Source organism: Atractosteus spatula, chromosome 7 (assembly GCF_055471065.1).
Source record: "Atractosteus spatula isolate fAtrSpa1 chromosome 7, fAtrSpa1.hap1, whole genome shotgun sequence".
NCBI lineage: Eukaryota > Metazoa > Chordata > Actinopteri > Semionotiformes > Lepisosteidae > Atractosteus > Atractosteus spatula.
This window is the reverse complement of record NC_142712.1, coordinates 21,432,885-21,451,656: the sequence shown is the minus strand read 5'-3', so window position 1 is coordinate 21,451,656 and position 18,772 is coordinate 21,432,885. Positions and strand designations below refer to the sequence as shown.

The 18,772-nt window shown below is 37.8% G+C and overlaps 1 protein-coding gene across 1 annotated transcript; it reads left to right on the top strand.

Moving 5' to 3' along the window:
* The first annotated feature begins 2,134 nt into the window (after positions 1-2,134).
* LOC148830722 (uncharacterized) lies at positions 2,135-18,320 on the top strand. Its single transcript, XM_088919964.1, has 4 exons — positions 2,135-2,177; positions 2,404-2,542; positions 15,675-15,759; positions 17,717-18,320. Exons 1-4 carry the CDS (start codon positions 2,135-2,137, stop codon positions 17,876-17,878), a joined length of 429 nt encoding a protein of 142 aa, XP_088776090.1. The 3' UTR covers positions 17,879-18,320.
* The last annotated feature ends 452 nt before the right edge of the window (positions 18,321-18,772 follow it).

Sequence of the window (18,772 nt, the reverse complement as noted above, 5' to 3'; positions counted from 1 at the left end):
GTGTTCAGGTGCTGTACATGCTGAGATTGAAGCAGATGACAGTACTATCAGCTGCAGTGAAATTTTACAAATTTTTCACACCCACCTGAGAAAGTTCCCATGAACGTCTACTGTATGTGTACTGTACATTAGCAAGTACCTAGCACAGTAACACTGAACATGTGAAATTTACTGTATTTTTTAGAGTTTATAGGGGATATATAGGGCTTAGAGTTTATAGGAGTTATAGGACTGAAGAGTTAAATTTGAAATAGAAAGCTTTTGTACTTCAAATGTTGCTATTTTATAGTTATTCTAAGTGCTTATAGAATGTTCCTATCAAGAATTAGTGTTAAAGGAATATACTGTACTGTATATTGTATATTGAGTGGAAATGAAAACTTTTTCTGTTGTACAAAACATAAGTGTTTAAAAAATATATAATCATTTCAGAATTGTATGCAACTGAATGAATGTTTTCTATATCATTCTTTTGTACCCTGTATTCCAAACCTTCTCTGAAATCTTGTCTATGATACGGTATATACTGTATATTAATTTGACCATTGGATCAGAACCCAGAGCTTGCTGGGGGGAAGGAAGAGGGTGTTCCTCCCAACGTTTTGCTTCTTGAATTCCACTCATACTGTAAATATTTCCCTTTACCAGACACTGATGTCTGTATGAGTACAATGCGTGAAATTTAAATAATATTGATATCAAATATTTATTTTTGATTGACGCTATGCAAACAACACCAAAAAATAATAATACGACATTTAAGGTTTTTATTACTCTTCTTGGGAGAGTTTAGTTAGTTAGAGGTTCGTAAGATATCTCTCATACATTTGGGCTCGAAAATGCCATCTCTGGACATCTCTGGACTCTGCTGTGCTGGTAAAACGATAAAATAAATATATCAAATTGAAAGCTTGTTTTATATTTTATTGATTTTCCAATTAAATTTAACACTCATAGCCCATATACACTATATTATTTTAGTGGGCAGTTTTTAGTACAGGATTTATTTGAGTTGAAGAGCTCGTAAATGCCACTTTTCTGAACTTTCAAGTGATGTAATAAACAACTAGCAACATGCAAGCAGAGTCCTTGTTTTTTCTCAAGGGCAGCACTTTAAAGATTGATGTTGTGTTGTGTGGTGCCGCTGCCTGCACTCCCCCGCACCTCACTATAACACCACTCCCCCTCTCTCTTGTGTGGACTGGAGCCTTTACATCGCTGCTGAACAGAGCAGACACGTACGTCTGCGTTCTGTGAACAGAAATAAAAGAAACCGAAGTGTTGCTAAGCTTAATAAGCAGGAGAAAAAAAAAACTTAAAGGACAGCAGCATGAAGTCCTAATTACAGGGCATTAGCTCTGACTCTGCTGTTTTCATGCTGTGCCGGTCAGGAGTTAAGGCCCTAATCAACCTACCGTGCTAAGTGGAATGAGAATAAATGGACTCTCTTTAACAGCTAATGGTTCTCTAGGTTTTTATTGGGAGCGTATTTTGATTTGGGTTCATGGTACATAAACCAATGCCTTTTATGAAAGGGCTTACACCTTATCTTGGAGGTGAAGCTCTGTAAAGCATTATCAATTAAACATAATGGCTTCATCGCCTGTGCCTGCTTAACTTTTTCTTTTTTGGTGTTAATAGAAAAGCTTGATGGAAGAGTCTGCTTAATTCATGGGAACAAACAACTGAATTTTGACAAATCATCAAAATTAATTGAATTGATGTACACTTATCAGATGTTTAGTGTTCCCATTTCTTTTTTGGACTTCCTGGCCTGGTCTTAAACAGGAGGGGAAAATTGAAGTCCCCTGGAAAAATCCTAATTAACGATTAACAGAATTACTAAAGAGTGCTGTAGGCTGCTCTGTACTGACGCAGGTAGGAAGAGCTGGTGACATTTAAATCAGAGAGCTAAAGTAAATGCGATTAATTAATAAAATTTAATTTGTCTACGAAGAAAGTGGAAATGGTGAGCTGCGGGTGGTCATGATGCAAAGCGATAAATTACAGGAACTGAAACCACGTGTTGAGAAAGAGTGGGGTTTGTCATGGCCTGCTTGAAAGCAATGCAGAATAGTTAAAAACAGGATGAACTTTTGAAAAAAAATTACATAAGAAGGGATCATTCCATTTGATGTATCATCGTCTCACTCACTCCAGCTTTCCTCTGAAGAACGGTGAGAGACTCAGCAAAACCTCTGCTGGTGTACATGGCACAAAAAATATGATGAAAAATGAAAGGAAAGAAAACATAATCAATTCACTGATAAGAAAAAGTGTTTCCCCAGTGTAAATGCAAAACAGCGGCTAAATAAACATCTGGGAGCACTTTGCTCAGAGGCCCTGTCACCTCGTACAGAATGTGTTGATCTTTAAATTCAGGCCTTTCTCTGTCTCTTCCAGATGTGCCCTCTCACCAGACATCCTCTGTGGCAGTTGCTGGTGCTGTGATTGGAGCTGTGCTTGCACTCTTCCTCATTGCTGTTTTCATCATTGTGCTGGTGACACCCAGGAAGAGAGAGCCTTCGTATCTGGACAAAGTGTGAGTAATGAAACCCTAATGAAATTAATCTGAATTACATTGCTAAACCCTGGTGCGCAATGAATACCTATTGATCCCAATGTATCTATTAAAATAATGAGGGTGTGTTCATGAAACCTTTATCTTCATATTAAATTAAAAGCATCTAAATCGTTCTTTATGAGAAAGCAGCACAGAAAATGTTGGGCTGTGAAACAAACCTTTTAGGATACCAAATACTAAATGTATTAAATTGCTAGAAGACATTTAAGTTTTACATTTTGTAACATTAGTGGTTTTGTTTCTTCTATTTTGAAAAACAAGTGCTAATGTGGGTGGCATGGTGGTGCCGTGGTTAGCATTGCTGCTTCACAGTACTGGGGCCCTGGCTTCACTTCTGAAACTAGGGTGCTATCAGTGTGGAGTTTGTACTGTATGTTCTCCTTGTGTTTACATGGTTTCCTCCCACAGTCTGAAGACATACTGATAGTTTAATTGGCTTCTGGGAAAATTGGCCCCGGTGTGACAGTGTATGTTTTTGTCTGTCTGCCCTCCGATGGACTGGGCAGCCTGTTTATAATGAAACCTGCCTTGCACTCATTGCTTGCCGAGAAAGATCTATTAGTAGGAATGTGTTCTGTAATGTACTATGATCAGTCAGGAACTGTACTGGAGATCTGATGAATATTGTTGGGTCCTAGTGCTTTTTTTCCTGTATTGTGGGATTCCATACTGACCCTCAGATAGACTATTGAATACCTGCCTTGAGACAGCAAAAATAAAACACGACAGCTCCCTGTTATTGAGGTTTTTAAAACATTTCAGCCATCCAGCACAGTTGGAGATGTCTGTAGGTGCTCCAGACTGTTTCAAGGTCACAGGTTTAGTCCTTGACTGAAAGTTGCATCACTTCCCAAAACCTGTAGTCCAACTGGAACCTGGCCAGTGCCTGAGGAGTTCCAGACAGCACTTCAGCTGAGAAGAGCAGAATCATGTCTGTGCCTCAAAGATTTCATATCAGCCTTCCTGTACATGTGGACAGAGTTGACACTCTGAAAATCAAGTGACCTACCAGCTTACTGAAATGACAGAACTGAAGTGAAATTACAGTGAATGATACTGCCAAGAAACAGCTGCGAGATATTGTTGAAATGTTCAGGGATCCAAAACATTGTAGTAGGGAGAGAAGAACTGACATCACACCTATTTTAATTAATAAAAAATGAATTGCTTCTAATTATTTCAATGCTGGTAAACACTACTTTATAGTTGTCAATTACAATGTAAAAAAGAAAAATTGCACTTAATATCCTATTTGGACAAATGAATGAATAAATAATTGAAAATATTTAGTCTCTAGTTTGATATAATATACTGTACATCACAATGATTATTTCGCAAAGCTATTTTCTGTAAATATTCAACTAATTAAAAAGATTGTTATGACTGCACTGTGCTTCACTTCTGTAACAATTAAAAAAAAAACTTCTAGATATTTTCTGATGTTATTTGATGCCTTTACAAAGCACTCAAATTAGACCAAATAGTATAATATTCCAGAGGTTTTTTGTTATTTATTTTAGTTAGGAATATAAAATTGTAACCCTCCTGCTCTAAGTGTCATAGGAAGTTCTGATTAATAGCTCTCGTTCCTACTCTGCACACTGCTGTTGTTATTATATTTCTCTGCATCTTTTGTACAAGGATAGAGGAGAATTTTAATTTCAAAGTTCAAACAACAATTAAGGACCTAATGTTGTATATATAGAAGAAATCTATCAGAGCACAATGCTATGAAATGCAGATTCTCGTTTCCAGTTATAGTTAACCATCAAGTCTACCAAGGACACTCAGTTTCCAGGTGTTTTGACAAGGGGAAGTTATCAGATATTTGCTAAACTGAATTAATTAAAAAAACAGAATCTCTATATCCCTGGGCCGTTCTTAAATGAATTGCTATTTTGGGTGTGTTTTTTAATGTCAGTTCCAATCCAAATTAAGATTAGTCTTTTTTACAGCTCTAGAACAAGTACTGCTGGTGAGATTTGTTTAGTCACTCTGCAGTAATGTGATTTGGACTTCTTTTTATTGGATTCAGCCTCAGCCTTGCTTCATAAGGGATTTGTATTACTGTTATTGTGCTGAAGAACTGTGTGGTTGTCCTTTTTTCAGTTCTGTAAACTGGCAGAAATTTTAATTGCAGTAATGCTGCCTTGTCATGATAGATTTTATGTAGTTCTTTATACTGATTATACTTGTTGTACTCCGTTTTCTTTACCACTTTTTTCTTAGAGTACTAAAGAAACCATTCCCATTTTTGCTGCTTACTATTAAATAACATATATAATGTGTTTCCGTTTTACACAGGAGTAATGATCAAGAGAGAAACTCAAAATGCTATTAGATCATCAGAAACAAGAATGTCTTGTTAAAGCTCACCTCAGAATCACATCTGAGGCTTCTAATAGAATATTTAATCAAAAGCAATATAATTACTACTACAACAAATCTAATCATTATCAAAAGTTGCTGTTCCAAGTCAGGGTTGTGGAAATCCTGACTACCAGAATCATTGGTCGTTTGTCAGCACTGACAAGGCAGCAATCTACAATAGCACATATTGTACGGGGACAATTTAGAGACACCAATTTGCCTAATCAGCTCATCTTTGGAAAGTGGGAGAAAACTGTAGCCTCCAGATACAGTGAAAACATGCAAACTCCACACAGAAGGCACTACATTTTGAAACCTAACACAGGGAACAAGAACTGGGAAATAGCAAAGGTAACTACAATTAATTAGTTAATTGACTTTTGCAAAAATTGGCCCTCCTATGAGAGTGTGTGTGTGTTTGTGTCTGTGTGTCTACCTTCCGATGGACTGGCATCCCATCCAGGGTGTATCCAACCTGGCCTGACCTTTTGTTGCTAGGATAGCTTCTGGCTCCCCTGTGACCCTGAATTAGGAAGAAGTGGTTAGAAATTAGGTGGATATTTGTTATAGATATATTTCCTCTGCTTCAAGGTATAGTAATTTTGACTTTCTGTTGTAGAAGCTGTCTATGGAGTAAATGCTTAAGTGGAGTATAGAGTTTCAAAAGTGTGTGCTGTGTAACAGTGTAGAAACACAGCATATATTATTCAGACAATTCCGTAATACTAACCAGTTAGTTTGAGTGTATTATTATGAAAAGCTGTGAAGTTTGTATTTACCAGATAAAATCTCCTGTTGCCCTTTTGTATTCCTCATTGCATCTAGAATATCAAATGATGAAGAATATGGATGATACTGTAGGAAGATGTGCTTGTGTGTTTCCATGTGCAAAGGTAACATGCACACTTAAATGACAAACAGGCATAAGCTTTATAAGCTTAGTGATGGCATAGCTGAGTGACAGATTGAGAGAGTGTGATCTTGGGTCATTGCTGACAGGATTGTCACAATGTGAAGGCACTACAGAGAGGGCTGGCAGCTTCATCTGGCACAATGTCAGACATGCCCCACAAATTTTGCTTTTGAGATGCTTGAGTGTCAAGTAAATATTTGGGGAGGGGGTAAGGAACATTGTTTTATCAAGGCTTTCTTATTTATTCCTTAAATCAATTCATCCTGTGTTAGATATTATACTCATTTATTAAAACTCTATTATATTTTTCCTTTTGGGGAGTTTTAACTGTTTAAATGTTTTAAATACTGGGACCATAATGTGTAATATAGAAGGGTGAAGATTTAGCTTATTAATATATAGTAAAACGGGGGATTAAAAATAAAAACAGAATGCTGAAATGTGTTCTGTGTACAGAGCTGACAGACAAAATTGCACAGTTAGGTTCTCACTTCCAAACAAAACTATGTAATTCTCTCAACACTGAAAAGAACATTACTGAGGCTGACACCTTCTAATTTACTAATGTAGTTAAACCATTATTAAATACGGTACCCATAGCAGGTAACACCCTACAAGTTAAATTACTGTTCAAATACCGTGAGATAATTTGCTGCTGTAGTACAAATCCATCTTTTTTTCTTTGTATGTTTTCTCTGTGTATGTTGTATATAATGCATTACCAATACATGAAGAAGAATTTTGGGTGAGCACTTCCCTGTTTGTTGTTGGTATTATTTAGGAGTTAGACTAATATTTATAGCCGAGCAGGGGATGCACAATACAGCTGGCCTGATCAAAGGCTCAATGCAGCTAAACAGGGCAGATCAGGACAGGGAAGCTGTATAGCCAAGCAAGGCTGGAGGACTGGGATATGGCACAAAGCTGGAGCTGTGAAGGAGACAGGTGGGAAGACACTTGGTCGTGGGGTTCTCAGTCTGGTCAGACAGACGTACTGAATCTGGGACGGTCACCTTCTCTAGTCAGGTTCGTTTTGTTAAGAGCCCTTTCCTGGTGCGGAAGGAAGCTCAATGACAGAGCACTGGACCTCAGGCAGACCTGGCAGTAATGAGATGAACTGGATTAACATATGTGCGATGAGTGCGTGGTTGTGTCCATGGTGTGATACAATGGATACCAAGTCAGGGCAGAGAGCAGCATCTGGATGGGTCTGTGACAGTCTTAGAGCTGTTATGACGCCCAGTGGACTCAAAACCTGCATTGTCCAACTGTCCATGGACAATGTCATGCACAATGCTCAGAGAAATGTGAAATTAATTTGCACTCATAGCAAGTTCCAGGTGTCCATCTTAATGGAAAGAATTTTCTCACCTGTGGAATAGGCTCCAGACACTTCTCATCTGTCCTGTCACTATGAACACAGTGCTCTTTGATTTTCTGTATCTCATCAGAACTTATTGAATTCATATTTGCCATCTTAGATGAATTAAAAGAAAGGTGATTAGATGATTTAAAAGAAAGATGTTTAAAAATAACTGAACAACAAAAAAAAGTGAAAATGTTTAGGTGAATCAAGAAACAATATATCTGGGGGAGGCTGGTTTGAACCTTGGTGCTGCCTGTGATTTGGAGGTAAAAGCACAGCAAGTTGGCATCTTAGTTCTAATCCCTCTATGCTCATGTCACCTTCATGCTCTGTGTCAAGAAAAAGCCAATTTATTAGCTATATTTCTGTTCTGTTAAGTTTAGTTGCCATTTCTGGTTTGATTTGAATGAGGTGACTATTTGGTTAAACAGTAAAGGATTATTTAGCAATAAATGTAAGCAGCTCTTCATTCTCTTGCACATGTTGAAAACATAAGACCATTGATGTTTAGTTTTATTTGCTGAGACTCTCTGTTGATTGACCAATGCTGTTCTGCAGATTGTTGTGTGCTTTTCATTGAGGGCCTGACTGGTGATAGTTGACTGTCTGAAACTGGAAGAAAACATTGCTCATTTGCAGTGGTTTCAGCACTGATAGCTCCTGCTTAATTTAAGATGCTTTTTCATGCTAAGAAGAAAATGTCCATTGTTATTCCTACACCATTCTACGTAGAATAAAATATCTATATGACCTTGGTCACCAAAGCTACGCATGGAAGTGTCTCTAAGGAATAGTTGCATCTGTTTCTATTTGTTGCTGTGTTTATTACACTGTATAACTTTTAAAACTTTTAAAATAGACAATGTTCCTAGCTGCATTAAATCACAGAAGCGGAGGTCAGCTTCCTTTTGTTACAGTTTATCTCAGTGTTCACCTGAACTCTCCATGTCTCTTGGCCTCATTGTTGAGATTTGTAATAGGGCAGCTAACCACAGAAACGATTTAAAACAGGTGAAACATTTAAGAACCTAAGAAAAGTTATAAATGAGAGAATACCATTCAATTCTACCTATCTAGCCTGTTTGTATCCAAGGATTTAATTCAGCCATGTTGGGTAAGAAGTCAGGATATCAGCTTCAGCAAAATCGCTGGATAGCTTGCTTCATATGACCACAACCCTTTGGGTATAGAAATGTTCTTGGTTTTAAATGCATTTCCAGTTTCCAGTTTTGTCTGAATGTGAACGTCCGTCTATCTTATTGCTGTGTAATACTTTTCAGAGCCTTTTTTTCTCTATAGAACCTGCTATGAAAAAGAATACAAGTTTTTTCCAGAAGGCGTTAAGATGCTGAGAAAAGGAGACAGTTATCTTGGTCTACTCACGCAAACAGTAAAAATCAATATCTGTGAGCAGGTGCAACAAATTGATTATATAACCTTTGGTAGAAAAGCAGTCCTATTGTAGTTACAACATGGAAAAAGCCCCTTGCTTTCATGCTTCCATGAAAAGTTTGGAAACACAAAAATACAGTACTGCATGAGACAGAGAAGCATTGCTTTTAATTTGAGGGGAAAACTATCATGCAAATGAGCAAGACAGAACAGTCCCCTTCTTATTTTCTGCATTCTTGTTATTAAATTCTGTCTCTAACTCTGCTACTCTCTGTTCAATATGAATTTAATTACAACTCCCTGCAGTTTAAATCTCAGATGAGACAGTGTCTTCTAAAGGGGTTGCTGACATTCAGGGGAATTTATCTCTGCTCATGTTGTTGAGCGTTGACTGAAAAACCTGGTTTCAGTCAACGCTCACAATCAGCAAAAGTCTCACAATCAGCAAAAAATACACAGTAGATGGGTTAATATACATGCAACATCAAAGCTGTAGCCAGACCAGTCAACATGAAACAAAATGACCTTTGATAGAACTTTGAAGTCCATTACATTTTCCAGCACTGATGGACAGCTCTCTCCTGGGAGAGAGAGCAAGACCAGTCTTTTAAAGAAATAACTCCCTCTGACCTTGGTATAAAGCCAAGCCTGATATTCAGTGGCATTTGTTGACATTCAGGTAGAGACATTTGTATTCAGCTGCTGTCTGTTTCTAGTTTCTGTTATTCTCCTCCTGGTGCAAAAAGACTCTTTCTGTTGTACTGAGTAGAGCTGCCAACTGGCCCCATATCAACCAGACACTTTAAGACAGAAGAGACCTTAAATGTTACCTACTGTATAAGGTGAAACAAATTAATGTGTAAACTACACAGAAGAACTGTAAAATGTTGGGGGTTTTTGCCAAGCAAAGTTCATTACTAAGCTTAACATTTATCTTGTAAAGATTATATATACTGGAGATCTGAATATTATGTTTTTACTATTTGTTTTATTTTTCTTATTTTGCAGTTACCCATGAAGATAGAAAAAATGCTAAATAAAGATTTTTTTTATATTCTGACAAGAATAAAGAAATTCTAGCTTTAAAGGGATAAAAACATATTTACTACACAAACACATGAGGTTTATTACTATTTTTTACTAATATTTACAAATCTGGGAGTCCTAGAATCCTATCTACTACAAACACAAAAAACAGAACTCTGTTTCTGTTGAATTGAGACACAAGTGCCATAGAAAGAGAAGAAATATGTAAAACGAAGGAAGAATTATGTGTCCTGTACAAGAAAAGACCTTACACAGAACTAAATCCACAATTGTCTAACCATTTTATCCAATACTGGATCGGGGGGGTTAGGGCCAATCCCAGCAAGCAACGGGTACAAGGCAGGATACACCCTGGGCAGGATTGCTGTCCAACACAGGGCATTCACAAACACAAAAATGAACACATTCATGCCACGGCCAGTTTTCCTAGAAGCCAGTTAACCTACCAGTTTGTCTTTGGACTGTGGGCAGAAACTCATGTGAACATGGGGAGAACATACAAACTCCATGCAGCAAGCACCCCAGGAACTGAACTCCTGGCCCCAGTTCTGCAGGGCAACAATGCTAACTACTGCACCACCCTGCCACCCCAGGACTAAATTGTGCTCTAAAATGGATAATAAAAATATGGGAACCTATTTTCCTATTCAAAAAAATAATCTTTAATGAAATGAGAGATTTACTGTAGCCTGGTGGATAACAAAAATTAGCTATATCACCCTGCAACTCACAACTGATGACCCACTTAAGCTAAGCAGGTATGAGCCTGGTCAGTACCTGGATGTGAGACCTCCTGGGAAGATATGGTTGCTGCTGGAAGAGGGGTTAGTTGGAGGAGCCAGTAGGGGGCACTCACCCTGCAGTCTGTGTGGATCCTAATGCCCCAGTATAATTATGGGGAAATTATACCGTAAAAATGCGCCATCCTTCAGATGAAACCGAGGTCCTGACTTTCTGTGGTTACCCTGGTCCTGGCCAAATTTCTCATTGGCCTTCAGCAATTATGGCCTCCTAATAATCACCATCTATGAACTGGATTCATCACTTTGTTCTCCTCCCCACTGATGGCTGATGTGTGGTGAGCATACTGTGTGCTCATACTGGCTGCTGTCGCATCATCAAGGATGATATAGCACATTGGTGGTGGTGGAAGGGAGTCCCCATTACCTGTAAAGTGCTTTGAGTGGAGTGTTTAGAAAAGAGCTATATGCAGTATATTGTACTGAAACACTGTGTGAACCCGTATTCTAACTGACAACCTAGTGATCTTATTACTAAAGTAATCAAATATATATGGTATACTGTATATATATCTTGTAATTTGACAGCATTTGATCACTTCTACCTCCTGGGAAAGCTAAGGTTGCTGCTGGAAGATGTGTTAATGGGGCCAGCAGGGGGCACTCACCCCACAGTCTATGTGGGTCTTAATGTCCCAGAATAGGGACGGGGACACTATACTGTAAAAAAGGCACCGTCCTTTGTATGAGAAGTAAAAGCGAGTAGTAAAAAGAGTAGGGGTGTAACCCTGGCTTCCTGGCCAAATTTCCCATTGACGTTTACCAATCATGGCCTCCTAATAATCCCCATCTATGAATTGGCTTTATTACTCTGATCTCCTCCCCACTGATAACTGATGTGTGGTGAGTGACTGGTGCACTTTGGCTGCCGTCGCATCATGCAGGTGGATGCTGCACATTGGTAGTGGTGGAGGGGAGTCCTCATTGGCTGTAAAAGTGTACACAATTACTAGGAATGATTTAATCAGTGTTTTCACAAATATAAGACAACAAATCCCTTTCTTAAAGCCTAGAGCCTTTGGGTGTCATATTTCTGCGACAGGTTCTGGTGTCTTGGGCTGTTGAAGGAGGTGCTCTTACAGTTTCTTCTTTTTGTGTTCCTTTATTATGTCTTCCCTACAGATGCTCTAAGAGGGCTGACATAATAAGATGTAACAGAGAATAATCTGGTCACTATTAAATATTAGTAAAATTGTTTGTTCACCCAGATCTTTGGATCATTGTGACTGCCTCATGTGACAAAACATTTTGATATTCCCAGACATGCAAAAATATAAAGTTTTCTGCAGTCTCCTGCCAGCTTCCTGAATTTGGGGAACAGCGACTTGCTTTACGATTAAAGCCAATATAAATATGTTAGTGTATGAGGGAGATAAACGAGATAAAAATAAAAAAAATACTATATTTGATTCATGGTATGGGAGTGGAGACTGTGTCATGTGATGCAGAGAAGAACTGTTACCAATGCCCATAACCAGTTCTTCCTCCCATTTCCTACAGTGTAACATAAGACTTGTATTTAGGAAACTTAGCAGAGTGGACAAAAGGACAGTTACTAAGTAATGCTGTTAGTTTAAATAAACAATTGACAAAGAAAACAATGGAACTAACTGTCTCCTCTCAATATGCTTTATTTACAGTTATGGTGTAACCAATATCCAATTTCTTTAATGCCGGAACTCATAATATTAGTGTAAACCTGGATAGTGATCCTGGATAGTGGGATCCCTGAGTTCTGTTGCACTGTTTGCTGTTTAATTGTTCGCTTGTGCGCTGTCTCACTCTGGTATGTATTTGTGTCTCATTGAGGCTGATACCCCAGAATGGGACAGATGGTAGGATGTTCAGTGGAAAGAGTATGAGCAGCTCCCTGTGCCAAAGATTTGCTTGTACGTTGAGGTTTTCTACAGTGGCCTGGTCATGGCTTTTTAATCTATGAGAGTTGGACCAGAGCAGTCTTCAAAGCTGTCTCTTTTTTATGCCTGCACAATAGCAATCCTCCAACCCAGCTTCTGAAAATCCTTCAGGTTTCATCCAGCGGTTAAAGATCACAAAAAGTTAAACTAACTAAGCCAGCAAGTCACATTATACTGCTGTCATCAAAAGCTTGCATGACCCAATTAAAGTCTATAATTTCTTGAAATAGTTATCATATTTTTACGTCAATATTTTTGCAATAATCCAGTACTCTGATACATATAATATTAGGTCACAAGACTGCTTATGAACAGTTCCTCTATAATTATAATTTGTCTATTAGAACCCTCTTCAATAGACATATCCCTCTGGAAGTCTTGGGTACTTCAGTCATATACTGGAAGTCCAGTGCTATTTTAAAATACAGGCTGAGGTAATATGTTATACTTTTATAGATTAGATTTTTATTAAAATACAGTATTTATAGATTTTGGATAGGAGTTTCTAAAACGTCAGATTTTAGAACATCAAAAATATCAGATCACTATCAATTGGATTTTTAACACAATAAGGAAAGATTAAGGCAAACAGCACATTTTGTCTATCCAGCAAAGTCTTTTAACTAATTCCTTTTGTATTGGAAAAACATGAAGATCAGAAAAGTTGGCTCGATGGTGTTTAAATGCCATCACTTGAGTTTTTGTACACCTAACACTGTGAAACTGTCTCCACTGTAACTTAATCACAGTAATCTCCTTTGTTTTCCCATTTTCCAGTGAAGGATATTATTTACTGCACAGCTGAACACTAATATGAAAGAAAATGCTGATAAAGTCTTTAGGTGGCAGCAGAGAGCTAGAGGAAGCCAATTTTACTACAGAAATGACATATAATTTTAATCTTAGTTGCAGTGTTCAATCTATCTTTGCTTAGCAAAACAATCAATGCTTCTAATATACTGCATTTGTAATGCTGTTCAAAACAAATTTGACATCAACAAACAAATATGCAAATAAAGTTGATAACTGATTTCCAATAAATGAGTTACAGTATTAGTGGTTCTTCCAGTACTTGCTGAGACAGGATTAACTCAGTTAAGGAGAATTTGCTAAAGAAAGGCTTGAGACAAACATCATTTTTAGTGCAGAGACACTTACTGTACTCTTGGTTCCACTCCTGAAACAATAGACTCTTTCTAACCCCCAGACAGAATTTAATACCAGGATTCTACTACAGTATGTTTGAATCAGTTTGTTCAGGTAGTTGCCGAGGGAACAAAAAGTCTCATTCATACATTATCATAGCATAGCAAGGGCACTTTTTCAAACACAAAACAATTGCACACAACAATACCATGTTTAGAAGTCTCGGAGTACTCAATGAGTACCTCAGTCAGCATTTCGGGGGAAGGCCAGTACAAGTCAGACAACAGCCATTCATTCATTCACCTACGTACTTAAAGTGACTTCGATTTGTGTGTGCGGGTGCTTCTTCTTTAATCAAAATCTCAACAAGGCTGCCCATATCTCTACCACAGGTTACACAGCTCATAAAACATTCAGTAGTTTAAAAAGTTAATGTGTCATACACTACACTGTTCCCCCTGAAGCGATCGCTATCTGCCCAAGCTGTTAATATAGTTTAGATGGATAGTTTAGGGATTTCCTACAAATATTTAACTGCAGTATATTATGTTTTTTAAACATACTGTAGCTGGTTAACAGTTAAACCCAATAACAGCAGCTCAAATAGTGAATGTGCAACTGACTCTATGAGCAGGCCTCTCATATAGCATCAGCAGACGTTGTTGGGAAATTTAGGTTGTTAAGGATTAAGCAAATGCTATTATGGAATCTAATTAAGAGAATATTACACAGTGATCCTCGAAAGTCCTATAATACAATATTGCATAAAAATACAACTAGGCAGTATTCGTTTGGAGATTTCGTATGGTTTTTATACCAGCCCAAAACACTGAAATTAAAAAGATTTTTTTTCTTTCACAATAATATTGGCATTATTATTATACTGCTTCAGTAACTGATTTTTTTAAATGTGTTTTTTCAGAGCTGGAGCAGACATTGTTACTAGTCACAACACCATAGCACCCTGACTTTATAGAGCAAGAAACATTACATAAGTTATAGATTCATATGAATTCTGTGAGATGGGAAGCATCCCAATGAAATTTCAATTTTGGACAGGAAGCAATCTAACACCAGAACACATAATATGTATTTCTGCTCATCTATTGTATGAGTCTCACATTGGCTGCTTACAGCAGACAGAAGCTAGTTTTAGCCAGTCCTCCCTGCTAATGACACCAATCAGATTCCAATATAAGATGACACGTTATGTAAAGTTCTTACACTAAGTAGGTACTATAAGATCAGTCAGGCATTAAGATTTTTAATTTTTTGCTTTTTGTTCTTAATTTTGCCTTTTTGTTTTAATTCATGAGGCGCGTGAATTCTTTTAAAACCTTCAGGTTCTTATCCTACCTTCAAGAGGCCTACTGGTCGCCTACTGTAATTCAACTAGTCATTAGCTTAAGTGTACCTGACTAACAACTTTTTTCTAGTTCTTTTGATGTTGATGATTTAGGGATCTGTAAAACCTGCACATTTGCACCCATTTCAAATATAGTGGCAGTCGATTATGCTAATGTTAACTATTTTAGCAGTGTATGATATTCAATAGACACTTTTAGGGTCAAACTCAACTCAGTCTGGGCCTGAAGCACTGATTGCCATTGGGTGAACAGATTGATTCTGCTAATGTCCTTAAAGGTTTAAGATTGAAATACAAAACACATAGAAAAGGTTCCATTATACAAGTGATAGGATCTTTATACATCACAATCTAAATGCTAGTCTCAAGCCTGTCTAGCCATAACTGGTTTCCATCTATTCCAGAGCTTTGTGGTGTAGACGTCCTTCCTTATGTGGCTATTGAATAATGAGTTGCAATTTTAGGCCACCTAGCCCTGCCTCAAAATTTTGTTTTATTTGAAACGCAAGGAAAAATATAATATGCTACAAGTCACACTACAACAGTCATGCCCACAAGAGCATTACTAAAGCAATTCAGAAGTTCAGAACTACAGCCAGGGGAAATTAAAATGCAATTGGTCTCCTCTGAAGCATCATAGTTACTTCCAGTTACTGCTGTTAGCTGGTTGTTTTATATTTAGTGACAGACATAGCCTGATTAATAAATTTGGTATATCTGCAGAACACTGTTTCACAGGGCTTATCAAAGCTGTCTTGTCTATCATTAACACAGAATTGATCTCCCGCCGACACACAAACCCCATCCCACATACATGGAGAGGACCGTGTCCATTCCCCTGACTGCCAGCACAGTTCCGGTAAGTGTCTTCAGTAGGGGAATAAAGAAAAACAAATAGATTGCACAAAACCTCTCTGGGTTTCTAAATGGTTGTTCTGTTGTTGCTGCATATCTTGTGTAGGCACAGTGATAGTGGTTGAAATTAAAACTCACAAAATCAGCAGATGAAACTGGGGTAAACTGCCTCCGTAAGTGAACATCTGCCCTGCTGTGGGACGACAGCAGCACTTTATAACACAGCGTTAAAGCCACAACAGAAAAGAGGTGTCTGAGCTGTTTCCCTTGCATTTAATCACATTCACCACTTCATTCAGAGAGTGCACCAGCAGTAACACTGTGAAGAGACCCTTTAATAGGTTAGTTTCATCTGATTTCTTACTCAGTTTAGATCATTGAGTTTTTACAGGCTGCAGCATCTGCAATTGCTTCTTTCTTTAAAATTAGAAATGTTAGAAATGTGTTAGAAATGTCAGGATGATGTTACTGTACTGTTTGTTCATAGCTAGTCCACTTTCTTCACTTCATTATGGATTATCAGCGCAGGTTATCACATCACTGAATAGATTGCTTATCACTCCACAAATACTCATTCCTAAAAAAGCCAAATGTGCTAAATTAGTCCAAGAATTGTTCATGACATGCTTGAAAATACCTATAAAATAATTTCAGCCTAATTAATACCATTACTGTCTTTGGCCAATGCTTTTGCATTTGCAAGTATGAATTTTCACTTGCAAATCAAGTCTTCGTACTGCTTTCAGATTATTGCTCATTACATCAAAAATAAGCATTAAGCAAAACAGTTATTGACAATAAAAAGAAATTACTTCAGAAGCACATCGGAGAGTATCTTAGCAATACAGCTGAAATTGATGATTGCATGTATGGACTTCTGGAGCTTCAGAATTGTATTGCTGTGTTACAAAGCAATTTGAGAAAAACACCATTCTAGTCACCCAATACATTTCATCACTCCACAAGGGGAACTGACATTAATGAATTTTAAATTAATTTTCAGGCTAATCAGACAATCCCTTCATGTGTATGAAGTCAACTTCTCTTCCCTAGCCTCTGTCTACTTTCCTGGCTCTATTTTATCAGCGACAATGACAGCACACAACTCACTTCCTCTGGAATTGCCTGTGGTCAAGGGAGCTCAGCTACCTAGTGTGGCTGACCAGGCTGAAGAAAATCAAAGAGCTACTGTAGGCCACAGGCCAGTGATGCAGTGTTTGAAGGAGTTCTCCTGAACAATTGTCATGTTCACATGCTGTAGATCCCAAAGGAACAGTTTTACTTGCATATTTTGAATGCAACCTAGAACAAGTATTTTTTAATACTTATGCCTCACTTTCCACATGTTATTGCAAGTTCACAGTTTTCTATAATACTTTAACTTTCCTTTGGTAGACATTGAAAGGAGGCTTCAGGACAATTTTATACAGAGCCTTTTCTGCTGTCCTGATGCAGCTGACCTTGTCCAGGCCAGAGGCTCAGAAAGACAAATCCAGCTCAGGTGGTGTTCAGAGGGACTTTTGAAGACATTGGTTAGAAATCAGACCATCATTGAACTTTCACTTTCTAGTCACCCATTGAGAAGAAAGATAGAACAGGACAGTGATATGACATAGCACAGGAATTATGAACACCCACAAATGCAAGTCAAGAATGTTTTTCAAATGCTATCAAAGTGTTAAGAATGGCCACATCACTCAAAATTACAATGGATTGCAGGCACGCTCCTCCAGTTAAAGTCTCTAACTGCAGGTGTTTGCTTTATGTATCAGTTTGCGGCAATCTTTTAAAAGTAACTAAAAAGTTTTTCCAAATATTGTGTATACAATATTGCAGCTTCCACTGGGCCTAACAGTATAAAGCAGAGGTGATCTAGAACAGAGAATTTCCCAGAAAGAGGCAATTCATTAATAGAAGGTGAGGATGCACATTTGCTGTTCATGCTTTTCTTTACATTTCAGTCCAGGGTAATGGACAGACATTGTATAGTTCAAGATACAATGATCCCAGACTTCCATGAGCATAGAAGTCCAAAACTTGAGCAACTCTCATACCACGAGTGGATCTGTCACAACAGTGGCTCCGAAAGAGTATACATCAATCACCGGGAGCATTATGTGTGAAGACCAAGGAAGATGTTCCTACAGTGGACATTCAGCAGAGAGAATCAGATGGGAAAGAACAGGAACATGCCACTATTTGACCTGTGACTTTGACAGTGAAGGCTCAGCACAGGGTACAGGTGTTAGCCTAGATGAGTTTCAGTATTAGATGTTAAGTTCTAGAGTGTACTGTAAAACGTAACTCTTTTATTTTTGTAACGAGACAATAAGAACTGCCAATTCAACTGAAGCTTTGTACATATTTTATATTTTTTCATTTTAGTTTTTTTCTTCAGTCATGTAAATATGTTTTAGACTTTAAAAACCTTTATATTGTTTAGGAAGCTTAGAACACTGAATATTTTACCATGTTTTTTACTGTGCACAAAGTAGATTATAATGTTTCAGACAGAATCCTGCAACCAAAGCAACAATTCAATAAAAAATGGAGGATGACAACAAACCTTGATCTGTCTTTGAAAGCTTAATGTGGATCCAGAGGGTCTGGCTTGTCAGCTTGTTGTTGTTCACTAGGATCTCTTCAAGATTAAAAATAAGAAATCAGGTTGTTCCATGGTGAAGGTGTTTGTGCAGTGCTTGATAGCTTGACTCCAGAATAGCTCATACAGTAACTGCAAAACCGAGGAGCTCTGTCATAGTAAAATGAATGACCTTTGCATAACTGTAGCAAAACACTAAGCACGAGCACATCCATACCGGGCATTAGGGCCCTTTGCAGAATTTAGAGTCTGGAGCAGAGAGTCATGCAGAAGGTCACTGTTTGTACCATGAAACATGAAAATGTTGGGGGGGAATCATGTTTTGAAATGGCAGGATCCAGTATTCTCATTGAAAGATACTACAGCAATTTTAATAAGAATACACATATTCGATTTTTAAATAAAGTAATACCAG

Coding starts and splice junctions, on each gene's coding strand:
- LOC148830722 (XM_088919964.1), top strand. CDS start 2,135: ATGTATCATCGTCTCACTCACTCCAGCTTTCCTCTGAAGAACG. Junction 2,178..2,403: donor CAGCTTTCCTCTGAAGAACG/GTGAGAGACTCA, acceptor TGTCTCTTCCAG/ATGTGCCCTCTCACCAGACA. Junction 15,760..17,716: donor TGACTGCCAGCACAGTTCCG/GTAAGTGTCTTC, acceptor TTTACATTTCAG/TCCAGGGTAATGGACAGACA.